General features: G+C 44.7%; 1 protein-coding gene across 5 annotated transcripts in view; it reads left to right on the top strand.

Moving 5' to 3' along the window:
* The window catches only part of LOC119738812 (serine/threonine-protein kinase Nek11-like), a 61,964-nt gene that overhangs the window by 26,451 nt on the left and 22,066 nt on the right, over positions 1–13,447 (top strand). For 4 of the 5 annotated variants that reach the window (XM_038213775.1, XM_038213776.1, XM_038213773.1 and 1 more), the window contains exons 8-13: positions 198–484; positions 1,380–1,485; positions 1,913–2,081; positions 2,413–2,487; positions 2,975–3,043; positions 3,914–4,068. In XM_038213775.1, coding sequence (XP_038069703.1) covers positions 198–484; positions 1,380–1,485; positions 1,913–2,081; positions 2,413–2,487; positions 2,975–3,043; positions 3,914–4,068 — 861 coding nt within the window. The remainder of the gene's footprint in view (positions 1–197; positions 485–1,379; positions 1,486–1,912; positions 2,082–2,412; positions 2,488–2,974; positions 3,044–3,913; positions 4,069–13,447) is intronic. The other variant, XM_038213777.1, reaches the window with a different exon arrangement.

Raw genomic sequence — 13,447 nt, 5'->3', positions numbered from 1 at the left:
TGCCAAATTCTTCTACCAACTTTCTTCTATTTTGCAATGTAACTTCCTGAAACCAAGAAACAAGGCAAAAAGCAATAACAGACAGAATAATTAATAATAAAACAATTGAAGAATGGTCTTATCTATAGTGAGAGATTTAAAGTTTCTCGAGAAATACAAGTATCTGGTTAGCCTTTGAATAAACTTTGTTTGAGCAGAAGATGAAGAAGAGGATCGCGGAGATTAAAGAACATCGGGAGGAGACGCGGGAGTACATCGAGCGAGACACGCAGGAGCTGGCTACTTTACTGCGAGAGAAGACACACATGGAAGACCTGAAGGACGTCTCGCTAAAAGAGCCCATCCCCCAGCAGACACAACCCCACCCCCAGCAGCACCGGACACAGAGCCCCTCCGTCCAAGACCCCTACCAGAACCTGACGCCCAAGGAACGCATGAGGATCCGTAAGATGCAAATGGCTGATGAGAAGGCACAGATCTTTAGGTGAGAAGAAATACTGTATTCCAATTTCTATTATAAATAGGAATAGAAGCGAGAGCCATATCATGATAGAGATGCAACAATAGAGCAGACTCACAATTTAATGCACCACCAAGCATTTGCCTTAAAATACTTACCTTTCTGATTCACAGCCATTTTCTTAAACACAAGGTCCAGGCAGTTCAAGGGAATATACAACATTTTGCCCTTGCTGTAGTTTTCAGAAATGGATGGATCTGGGGAATGAGTATTTTATGGCAAAAGTTCGTAGATGCTGGAAAAAACAGACAAAAAAATCATATTCTTGTTGTCTGGTTTCCTGACCCCTCTGAAACGGAGCAATTTATAGACGTCAGGGAATTGTAAGGTCAGGGAGCCAGTCTAGCTGGCTTGTAACCGTTCATAGGTGTGTAATCGATTGCAAACATACTTCAGACTGAATACACATGGTAAATTTGGGGCAGTATTTGAAAAAAAGCCAGTTTTTTCCAACGCTAGTCGGCTGACCAGCATTGGAAATTGATACAAAAATACCACTTTTCTTGAAAAAGACTGCACACCAGGTGCCACGATTTTACAGGATGCTTTAGACTGTCATTCACTAACAGTACAGTAAGGTATTTCATAGTCATTTGGTAGTTTTGTCTTTTGATGTTTGCAAATGTTGTCTTTTCCCTTTAATGATCTGTCCTTCGCTGTGTACATGTAGAAACCATATCAGCAAACATGCAAACACTTCTGTAATATCTACATGTATGTGGCTTTTTGTTTAAATATTTGCTCAAGAAGTGAATCCCAAGTGTACATGAATCAGAGAAATAATGCTCCTCTGCCCTCACCTCTAGAAGGCCAAGTCGTTCATATAGCAAATAACAGCTGTACTTTACTTCTCTGGCAGCGCACATGCAAGAAACAACCTGGTCAAGAATATTCAGAGGAAAGAGGAGCTGAAGGGAACGATAGGGACCTTCAATCGGCCGGCCTGGCAGGGCGGACGGGGAGAGGTAGGTACTGAAATGACCCAAGGAAAGAATGTATTATCCAGACGCCACTTCTTTGGTTTGTGTACAAAGTCTATAAATTAGCCGAGTGTAACAAAATTAAAAATGTTTCTCAGTCCCAGATTCATATCTTTTCCACAGTTTTGCAATGATTGACCTTCATTGAGATAATATATGATGAAAAACAGTGGCGTCAGGATGCATCATTCTTTCCTGGCCCAATTTTGATGACTTACACCTGAGTTGGTGTTGAGTCCTTTTCCTAGTAAAGCTGTGGCTAAATATTTGAATAGTTGGTCATCCATGGAATAATATTTTTTGATTGGATTGTAAAAATAATGTTGGCAGTCACTCTTCGATGACGAAATAACTACCCATATGGAAACGTGTGTGTACTAACGGTGTGACCTGATCATTTTGCGTTATGCAGCAACATCAACCCATGTATTACGACGAGCCCCAACAAGGGTACGTCGGTGAGGGATCGTTCAGGAGCCGGCTACCAGGGACATCGCCAGACATCTACTACGAAGACGATGGTGGAATGGGCGACTCGGGCAGTAACTGGGAGAGAGAGGACATGGGAACAGTCAGAGAAGGTAACGTCTCGGCAATTTTCAGAGAATACTAACTTTTCTGCATCAAGGTCTTTTAAGCGAGACACAACTTTTTGACATTAAAAACTCACGCTTCATGTACATGACGTCATACGCCATCTTAGGAGATACGATATGTTGCACAGACACGACAATATCTTTCTTAATCATTTGCAATTTTCCATCACGCAATGTATATTGTTATCATTACTGCACTTTGTCATCCTTTTTGGTTCCTTTTGGTACAAGTGGGCGCTGCTTTTTTTTTTAGTGCTTATCCATTTAAATAAATAAATAAAGACGAATAACTTATTTTGATTGCTTATATTGCCACGTACAGTTTCCTACCATTCCTATGAGGACAGGCCTATCAAGTCAGCAGTGTCCCCCAGTGCATATACAAAGGAAGGTACGTATCTATAATCCATCTATTTAAAGTAACTCCTAGAATCTATGCATCAGAGGGATTGAAGTATCAGTTTGGCACATTTAAAGCAGAAGATCCTGTGTTGGTTTGAGTTTAGCAGCAACCAGAGAATCATTAATAGCGCAGTACTAGTAATACTTGAACCTTATATTTAATGAAGCTCTGCCTTGCAAAGGGGGGCATGTCAAAAATAGAACAACATGAGTACCCTAGAATCCATCCAACTCAAGGTGGAGATCATCAAATGACCTGAGCCTAAAAGCAATGCACATCAAATGAAATTGCAAATGAGAAATGCAAAACTTCCTGTTCTCATCAATTTTTAAAAAAAAATTGGAAGCTCTTTGAAATAGGACTTGATTTTGTTCTATCTGTTAATGTTGATTACTCTAAACATTTTGATGTTATTGAAATGTGCTTTGACATGATCAATTCTGATCATGTTCCGTTGGCACGTTTACTTCATCAGGACCATACCAATCTTACGACGACAGACCAATTAAGCCAGCCGTGTCACCCAATCCCTACAGTGAGGATGGTAAGTGTCTATAATCCATGCTCCACAAGGAGGTTAAGCGAGAGGCATTAGAAGTAATGTATAGTGGCTGTCAAGGAGGAAAAGTAAAAGCTGGAAAATTTTACAGAAATTCCCCAATTATTACTTCAGTTGAAGATAATGAGTCAGTTAAAGAAGTCAAGAAGCACAGATGGTATAGTGATAGGAGAAAAGAAATAATGGTTGAAAATTTTTGTCGGAAAAAAAAAAAATATTCCTAGCACAGATTTTGTTCAGGAATGTTACCCGGACAACATTTGTTCGAAGGATCATTCGGGTATTGAACCAGGTCATAAAATAACTGTTATTTCCGCTATTAGCTTTAATACTCCTGCATAACTGTCACAAACCGTTAACAAATCTATCCACTTCCTCTTCCATAGCTTTTGTACAGGCTGGTCACCAACTACCAGATCCCTTATGGATTAAACCGTATAACTGTCAAAGCCTGTTAAAGGGGTTTGATAGATACTGTGACCATTAATACTGCAGCTGCTTGTGTAGCAGCTATCTTAATGGGCGATGACTTTGTTTGGCTGGAATGCATGAGTGAACCTTTTGTGCCTTCATTGTGACTGAGCTAAATCCATCATTGACAGGCACTCACCAGCCCTGACCCACCATATCTATCAATGTCAGTCAAGGCATGGTACCCTCAGTTAACATACCTACCACAGCCTGTCAATTGTACCAATATGAAGCCAGTTAACAGACCTGTTAAAACCTGTCATCTGATAGATTGTGGCTTATAGGGTAACTCTCTACAGATTGTCACTGAGAGAGGGAGGGTTAGTAGAAATATTCATTGCAAACAGAGTTTCACGTTGACTTTATTATGCTTCATTTCGCTAGGTATGGGCACCTTGAAGGCACCCTCAGCAGGTGATGATCGCCCCATCACGCCCCTCAAGAAAGGGCTGAATCTGGATGATCCCAACATCTCTCTTGCCACCCCACCGGGCCTCAAACCACTCCAGACCAAGAAAACACCAGCTAAAAAAACAGAGGTGAGACACAACGACCGAAATAGGAGGAATTCACAATGGTGTGCTCCACCAAGCAATAACCTCAGAAAGGCCTCTTTTTTCAACATAATGTTTAGTAGGTTCTGATCGTATGACATCAAAGTACCATGTGACCATTCAGTTTCCCTGTGATCGTCCACCATTGCAGTAGGCAAGGGTTTGGTTAGGGCAGAAGGCAAATAAAATTTACTCGGCGCGACGCGAGCCGTACAGCGCCGCACAGCGCCGAGGGTCGGCGCGCTGCGTCCCGCCGACCAGATTAAGCTTCCTGCATAACAATAGGTGAAGATTTGCATATTGCTTTCATGGCTGATTGCACTCAGGTCATGCGGCCAGCCGCAGCGCGCCGACGGTAACAAACTCGAGCTTGGTTTTTAATATGTTGGAACAATTTTTGATCACAAAAATAATCGTGGGTATTTTTGGCAACGTTTTCGCTTCCAAAATAAACGTAACATGGAACACTATTTGCCACCAGTTAACATGTCTTGAAACTTTTTTCACTTGTTGATCTGAAGAAATAAACACTACCTGATGCCAAGATGACAAAAACATCAATCCATTTACTTTGTATTCGCGTTCATACTGTGGCGGAATCTCCCGAGGTCAATTTAAACCAGAGGTCAGGGAAGGCAATCACCGACTGAGGTGAAAGTTCCTCTAACCCCAAACTATGTTTTCTGCCTCGAACCTAGGGAAGTTTTCGAGCAGCCTCTAGGCCCAGGGATGCAAGCTTGTTTTGGTGGAAATCTACCGCCCAGTTGGATACTGATTACCAGGCCCTGTTACTCTAGTACAGAACAGAACAAACAGACGAAGAAACTGCAGAAATATTGGACACAGGAATACACAATTCTCTTTGTGGAAAGGAAATGATTGGTTTATTTAAGCACGGACAATTCTGACTTAATTGGGAACTCTTTGATTTATAAGGTTATTATCGTTGGATTGTTATGATTATATAAGTTTGAGCGCCTTAGCTGATCAGTATACGACAAAACCCGTGTGACAATAAACTTGACCGAGTACAGTTATTGACTACCTGTGACTATTCCTCCCAGGCCTCTATGTCAACCTCTGGGTCAACCCTCTATGTTATCGCACGTCTCTGGGTCATTCTATAAATTTGGGGTCCAAAGTGTGACATTTTTACCGTCCCTGTTACCTTTGTACTTTGTAATTTGCCATTCAAGCATCATTAAGAATGACTTCAAATGATTGTTTATTTGTTGGGTAGGTAGTTTGCTATTCATAATCACTCTTGGAGGATGACTGCATTAAGGAGTGCATCAGAATTATACAATCATGGATGTCAGATGTAACAGGGACAGGAAAAAAGTGGACCCCAAATTTATAGAATGACCCCTCTGTGAACCCACGACAACAATCCTTATGCCTGTACTTAGTCACCCTACTCTGTAAGTCAAACACTCAACTGCAACAATCGCACAAAAATGCACTAAATTACACGATAAAGCAATTTGGTCCTACCAAGCTAACTGGGTCACACCACGGGGCTCTGCGCTCCGTACAATCGTTCAACCACGGTACGAGAAGTCAGGCCGAAACAGCGTCAACACCGGTACACTGCACCACACACGGCCTCGCCAAAGCAAAACGCTAGCTTCGTCACGGACAATTGGAACTTCACTCGTACACTACTACTGAACCCGCTCAATACACAGAACTGAGGAACAACTTACGCAACTCTGTCACGCCCGGCCGACCATGCGCTCAAGTACCACAGCAAGGGTAGCGGGGCCACGCCCAATCACGCCGTGATTGGCCGCCAACCCTAAACTTATGATTTTTCTTTATACAAAACTAAACTTATGTGTTCCTTTATACAAAAGTAAATTGATGTTTTTCAGTTACACAAAAGCCAAACTATGTGTTTCTTTGGCACAGAATGAAGCTTAGGTTTTCCTTTATACAGCATTAATCTTATGTTTTTCTTTACACAAAACTAAGTCTTTGTTTTTCTTTATACAAAACTTAGCTTATACATGGTAAAGTTTTCCTTATAATGAATTTGAACCACACAATTTATTTAGAAATCATGAATCCTCGGCAAAGATAAAAGCATTTTTCCTGATTGTTTTTCTTTTTATACAAGGAAATGTTTTGTATCAACAGATTACAATTTATGCAGATAATTTTAGGGATAAGACAGATGGAAAATCACACTTAAACTCGAATAGTATCCAAAATTAACTGGGAATCATTTTAACCAATGGACGGATTTCTTTTTGAACAAGAGGAAGGCAATAATCACTGAATTTAAAACTTTTAAAGATAAAATAACTTCTCTTTTACACACTAAATAACACTAACAAAACTTCTTTCAACTGTTAAAACTAAAAACAACTACTAACACTAAATAAACTTAAACTGGCCCTAAGGACTTGCTAGTTGGGTCTCGTCCTCCTGAGGATCATCCAGTGCAGCGTCCAGCTCTGTCTCTTGCAGATGCTCGGCGACCTCGTCGTTTCTCTTAACGACCCTGTTGCGGTAGATCACTTCGGTGGTTGTCCTTACTCGGATTGTGATGAGTCTCCTCATCTTCAACGGAGGTGAGTCACGACCACTTCGGGAGGGGGAGGGGGTCATCTCTTCTAGGGGTGGCATAGATGAGTGTGTGGAGGTCGGAGAGGGGTGTGCTGGCGGTTGCATGGCCAAAATGCCTCGAGGTTTCCCTCCGAGAGGTGGGGCTATTCTGACTGATGCTGAAGTTTCCTGTGGCTCTGGTATTGCCAACAAGGCAGAAATGGGGCAGGGGGACAGTGACAGCACCGCCACTTCCTCGTCTGTTATCTGTGCTCGGTCCTCTTCGGACCCTTCTCCGCCTCTGGCTTCAACTCTGAGAAGTTGGAGATCTTCAGCTGGCCTTTCCAGCTGAGGCGTTATGGCTGCCGCCTCGTCCCGGTGCTCACCGTGGAATTTCTCGTAGTGCCTCTGGAGCGTGTGCTTGGCTGTAGCTCTGTATCTACACCGTAGGCAATGGAGGTACTCAATCGGCCCATGTGCCCCTCTGATGTGGTCCCATAGGGAGTCTCCCTGTGAGAATACCTCCCTACACTCTCGGCACTTAAATTCCTTGGCCTTCCTCTTTCTGCTTGACATCATGGCTCTGTAAGCAATAACAAAACCGAAAACAAAACTGTTACTACCACATCCACATCTTTATCAAAGTCTGCCACTCTATCAGTATCTTACAGGCAGGCGGTGCTCTCTCCTCGGGTTCCTCCGAGACATACTGGTCCTCTCTGGCACTCTGATGGGGTTAACCTCTATCTGAACATCCCCATTTTCTACCGGAGCTTCTATTTCCGGTTCTTCTTGCTCTATTTGCTCTGTTTTCTCTGTTTCCTCAACATGAGGAGTCTCTTCTGTCACTTCGCCTTGAGGGTTTTCTCCTGCTCTATCAATCTGAGGAGCTTCTTCACATGCTTTTGGAGAGTGACTCCAGGGTACCAGTTTCTCACCCTGGTATGGCTTAAGTCTGTCAGAATGCACCACTTTCATTTTTCCCCCTTTCCGTATCTGTATTCGGAAGGTCACATCTGACAATCTCCTAACTATCAGCCACAGTCCCTCCCATCTCAACTGCAATTTGGGGGACAACTGTTTCTTCTTAGCCGGGTTGTGTAGCCAGGCAAACTCTCCTTCTGTCATAGTTTCTCTTCTGTCTTTGGGAGTTTTTCCCGAGACAGTCTCTAGCCCTCTGATGTGCACTCTGCAAATTTCTTTGCAACTCTTCTGCAAAGTCTGTCCGAGTGTCAAACCCTGTCTCTGGACTACCGGTGACCAGGTCAACTGGTATACTGACTTCTCGCCCCAACATCATTATATTGGGGGACTCCCCTGTGGAGTCTTGTGGGGTGCATCTATACGCAAAGGTTGCATAAGGGAGGAATTTATCCCAGTCTCTATGCCTCTTCTGTGGGTCAATCAGCACAGCCACCATGTTTACTAGTGTCTGATTTAGGATTGTATGCTGTCGTTCTTGTCTTTGTGATTCCTAAGACCTTGCACATTTCTGTGAAGACTTCTGACTCAAAATTGGTGCCCTGATCAGAATGGAGTTCTTGTGGTACTCCAAATCTACACACGAACTCTTGCACCAGTTTGAGTGCTACTGTACCCGCCGTTGCGTCAGGCAATGGATAGGCCTCCATCCATTTTGTACAGTAATCACCCACTACGAGAACCCACTGGTTCCCACTCTCTGTTTTGGGCAGTGACCCGAGCAAATCTATGGCCACTCTCTCTACAGGCACTCCCACTCTATATTGTTGCAAGGGTGCAATCCCTTTCTTCGCAGGGGACTTTCTTCTTGCACAGAGGTCACAACCCCTTATGAAGGAGCGAACATCTGTGGACATACCTGGCCAAAAATATCTTCTCTTTACTTTGGCAAGGGTTTTCTTTATGCCCAAATGACCACTAAGCAGTCCACCGTGCACCTCCCTCAGGGTTTCTTTCCTCAAACTCTGTGGCAACACTAGTAACCATATCACGACTGTACCGTCATCAGACTCCCACCTTTTATGCAACACCTTCTCTCTCACACTCAACTGGTCCCAGTAGGACCAATACGTCTTATGGGCCGCTGTCAAGTGGGAAATCTCTACCCACTCGGACGATCTTTGCTCTCTTCCTTGGCCTCTAAGGCCCAACGTATCGTCTCATCTTCTAACTGGGCTTTCCTTACAGCCTCTAGTGGGACACTTGGTTCGGCCTCTACGCCTCTAACCAATGCCTTGTCCTCTTGTGACGTCACTTCCTCTCGGCCACATTGTCTACAGGGTTGCCTAGACAACCCGTCCGCGTTGCCGTGTTTCTTTCCAGCTCTATGCTGTACTTCTATGTCATACTCTGAAATCACCTCAAGCCATCTGTCCTTCCGGATTCTTAAAATTAAGGATCCATCTCAATGCACTATGGTCGGTTCTGACCGTGACTTTCCTACCGTACAAGAACTGTTTGAAGTTCTTTAAGTACACCACTACTGCCAATAACTCCCTGCGTGTGACGCAGTAGTTTCGCTCTGGTCTGGTTAACTTACGGCTGGCATACGCCAACACTTTCTCTTCTCCCTCTTGTATTTGGGACAACACCGCTCCGATACCGTCGCCACTTGCGTCAGTATCGAGGATGAAGTCTCCCTCTGGAATGGGGTAGGACAAAATGGGGGCTCTTTGAAGTCTACTCTTGAGGTCATCAAACGCACTTTGGCATGATTCGCTCCACTCAAACTCCCTTGACTTCTCTGTCAAGGCATGCAAAGGACTGGCTATCTCTGCAAAACCTTGAATGAACTTTCTGTAATAGGATGCAAGGCCAAGAAAGCTCCTTACATCCTTCACGCTCTTGGGAACAGGCCACTTGGCTACCGCCTCAACTTTCTTTGGATCCGTGGCCACGCCTTCGGATGACACTATGTGCCCTAAATAGGCCACTGACTCTTCAAACAAATGGCATTTGCTTGGCTTTAACTTCAGTCCTGCATTCCTCAATCTGTTGAACACAAGCCTGAGCCTATCTATCATCTCTGTGACTGTTCTACCATAGACAATAATGTCATCCAGGTAGATCAACAGGATTTCCCATTGGAGTCCTGCCATCACCTTCTCCATTAGTCTTTCAAATGTAGCCGGGGCATTACAGAGCCCAAATGGCATACATTTCCATCTGTACAAACCATTTCTAACAACAAATGATGACTTCTGGCTGGCGTCGTCATCCAAGGCGACCTGCCAATATCCAGAGGCCAAATCAAGTGTTGAAAACCACTTGGCACCTCCTAACGCATCGAGAGTCTCGTCAATGCCAGGTACCGGATATGCGTCTTTGATGGTGACCGCGTTTAACTTTCTGTAATCAATACAGAAACGCTTGGTACCATCTTTCTTGTTTACCAACACTACATTTGCTGCCCACGGACTATCCGAGGGTTCTATCACACCTCTTTTCTCCAGGTCAATGACCTGTCTCTGTATCTCTCTCTGGACACAGTCGGGGTGTCGTCTCAGTCTCTCTTTTATTGGTCTCGCTTCTCCATTATCAAAGTGATGCCTCACGGCATCAGTTGCACCAATATCCTGCTCACTGCTGGAGAAAACATCCTGAAACTCTATCAAGCACTCCTTAACTTGACCATGATAGTTGATCTCTACATGGTTTCTACTCCTTGCATACAAGTCTTGCAAATATGGGGGCAAGCCCTCCTTTGCCTCTTCAGACTCATGTGCCTCACCTCTTATTGTCTCAGGGTCCACGGTGGAAATTAATCCCACAGTGGTCCCTTTTCGCGCCACTCTTTTCTCTTTTCCTGGGTTGAACAGCCGCAACGGAACAATTTGGTTCCCTGACTCCACTAGTGACCTGGCCAACACCAAGCCTTTCTGGGCTAAATCTCCGCCCCCCTCTAGCGGTTCCACTATGGCTGGGCCAGCCCACTCTTTTCCTCTGTGAGCAATAGTGCCAGGCGCTACTGCCTCACAACCAGATGGAATCACGGTTGCTTCAGCAATTACTGCTCTCCCAACAAATGGCTCTCCAGCACTACTAGTGCATTTAATTCTCTCGCCATTTATTCTCCACTCTTTGGTGTGGAAATCCAAGTTACCCCCTGTGGGCAACAAGAAATCCATCCCCAGAATTCCGGGATACTTCATCTCTGTAAAAATCGCCCTGACTGGGTGCGTTGTTCGTCCAACTTGAACTTCGACCCAGGCGACTCCTAACACCGACAGGGAACTTCCATCCACCTGTCTCACTTTCACATTGTCTGACTCTAAGACTGGTCTCTGTTCCTTGGGTATCTCATAATACACTGTACTACTAATAAATGTATCTGTGGCACCAGTGTCAACCAAAAATTGGCACTTGGTTTTTCTCACTACACCCTCTACAAACAAACCAAAGCGGGCATCACTATTTGGGTTCGGTAACGTTATTACCTTTCCCCCTCATACTTTCGCCGCTTCTCTCCTATGGCCCCCTTGCGATCTCTCCATCGTCTCTTTGCCCCTCTAGCACTTCCGAGGTACCTACGGGCCCCTCGAGCAGCTGGCTCGACTTTTCCTGCCCCAGGCTCTCCCCTGAGGGTCTGTTACAGTCTCTGGCAATGTGGCCGTGCTCTCCGCAATTGAAACACTTCCAGCCGTCACGCTTTGGACTACTCTTCTTTGGTTTCTTGCACTCTCGCGCAAAGTGACCTCGCTCCCCACAATTGAAGCATTTCCTAACACTTTGCTCACTCTTTTGTGACTTCTGGTCAGCAGGTTTCCCCACTAGGTCACTCTTTTCCTGGATTTGTTTCGTTAACTCTGTTAACAGTCCAGCCAAACTTTTCATTCCATTCTCCAATTCGTGGATCCTCTGTTCCACCCCGGTATCTAACACTCTAGCCAACCTCGGAGGCTTTCCATCGAGCATTCTCTGTTGCTCGACTTTTTCGAAATTCTGTGTTTCTATTGCAGCTCGAATGGCCTCATCTAAATTTTCAGGACGAGCCCTGTTTATGCCCTCCCGAATTGACCTACTTTCGACCGCATCTAGAAAATGGTTCTTAGCCAACCGGTCACGTGACTCTTCCTGTATGTCAGGGTACGCTTTAACCGTCAACTCTTGTATGGCTTGGCCTAACTCTTGCAATGACTCTTTTGGGCCTTGTCCGCGATGCCTCAACTCGACAAGGTAATTTTCACTCTGGCGGCCTGAGCCAAATCTCTGTTCTAACAACTTCAACAGCCCACTCTAGGACTGTGTCTTTTCAGTAGGAACGTCACCCAACAATCTTAGGGCATTGCCTTGCAAACTAGCCACCAAATATTTAGCCGCTTGCTCTTCGTTCCACTGATTCACAAACCGGCAAGACTCGAAGTGCCTGAAATACTCTTTCCATAGCACCTTGCCATTGTATCTATCAGGAGTGATATTTGGCCGTCTACTAATTGGCCGCTCGACACTCCTCTCTTTCTCTGCCACTACTTTGGGCTCACTTGTCGGCGTTAAGGGCCCTGCTGAGGTCTTTAAACTACCTGCCAAACTGTTGGCATCTGTGCCCACTGAACTCGGGGCGAAACTCAGCAAATCTCTATTTACTTTCTCAGGAGAAACTGTTTCTCCCCTACTCGGGTTCTCTACAGTGCTATCCGTGCTCAACAGAAAGGACTGGAGCTCCTCTATTGCACTGCTCCCCGTTAAAATCTCTGGTCGGGTACTTCCTACACCACTACTCTTAAGGGGTGTACTTTCCCCAAACTTCACTCTTTTTCCCATTCTTGGTCCAAGTTCAACTTCCGGCGACCGTGCGGTCACCGAGGGACTCGCCCCTCCCTGGGAAAAATAACCAGAACTCTCTCTTGGCATCTGGAACTCGATTTCCGAATCGATTCGCACTGGCCCCTGTTCTTGGCTCTTTTTGTCTACACTTCCCACCGGGGAAGGTTCCTCATAATTGGCTCTCATGGCTTCTAATTTCTTAGCCATCAACTCTTTCTCCCATTGCAAAAATTGAGCATCTAATCTCAGCTTCTGCAGTTCACTCTCAATACTCGAAGTATTCTCTTGACTCATGTTTGTCTCTTTCTATGATTACTCTTCAACCACAGAAATCACTGTACTCAAAATCCTGCTTGATTTCTAGAACAAGACACAATTTGTTTCTACCGGCCAACTCTTTAATCAGCACCAACTATCCCACTTCTGACACCATTTGTGGCGGAATCTCCCGAGGTCAATTTAAACCAGAGGTCAGGGAAGGCAATCACCGACTGAGGTGAAAGTTCCTCTAACCCCAAACTATGTTTTCTGCCTCGAACCTAGGGAAGTTTTCGAGCAGCCTCTAGGCCCAGGGATGCAAGCTCGTTTTGGTGGAAATCTACCGCCCAGTTGGATACTGATTACCAGGCCCTGTATACTCTAGTACAGAACAGAACAAACAGACGAAGAAACTGCAGAAATATTGGACGGAGGAATACACAATTCTCTTTGTGGAAAGGAAATGATTGGTTTATTTAAGCACGGACAATTCTGACTTAATTGGGAACTCTTTGATTTATAAGGTTATTATCGTTGGATTGTTATGATTATATAAGTTTGAGCGCCTTAGCTGATCAGTATACGACAAAACCCGTGTGACAATAAACTTGACCGAGTACAGTTATTGACTACCTGTGACTATTCCTCCCAGGCCTCTATGTCAACCTCTGGGTCGACCCTCTATGTTATCGCACGTCTCTGTGAACCCACGACAACAATCCTTATGCCTGTACTTAGTCACCCTACTCTGTAAGTCAAACACTCAACTGCAACAATCGCACAAAAATGCACTAAATTACACGATAAAGCA

The sequence above is a fragment of the Patiria miniata genome, unplaced genomic scaffold (assembly GCF_015706575.1).
Source record: "Patiria miniata isolate m_02_andy unplaced genomic scaffold, ASM1570657v1 HiC_scaffold_3, whole genome shotgun sequence".
NCBI classification, from domain to species: domain Eukaryota; kingdom Metazoa; phylum Echinodermata; class Asteroidea; order Valvatida; family Asterinidae; genus Patiria; species Patiria miniata.
Note: the sequence above shows the minus strand (reverse complement) of the source record. Positions and strands in the feature narration are given on the sequence as shown.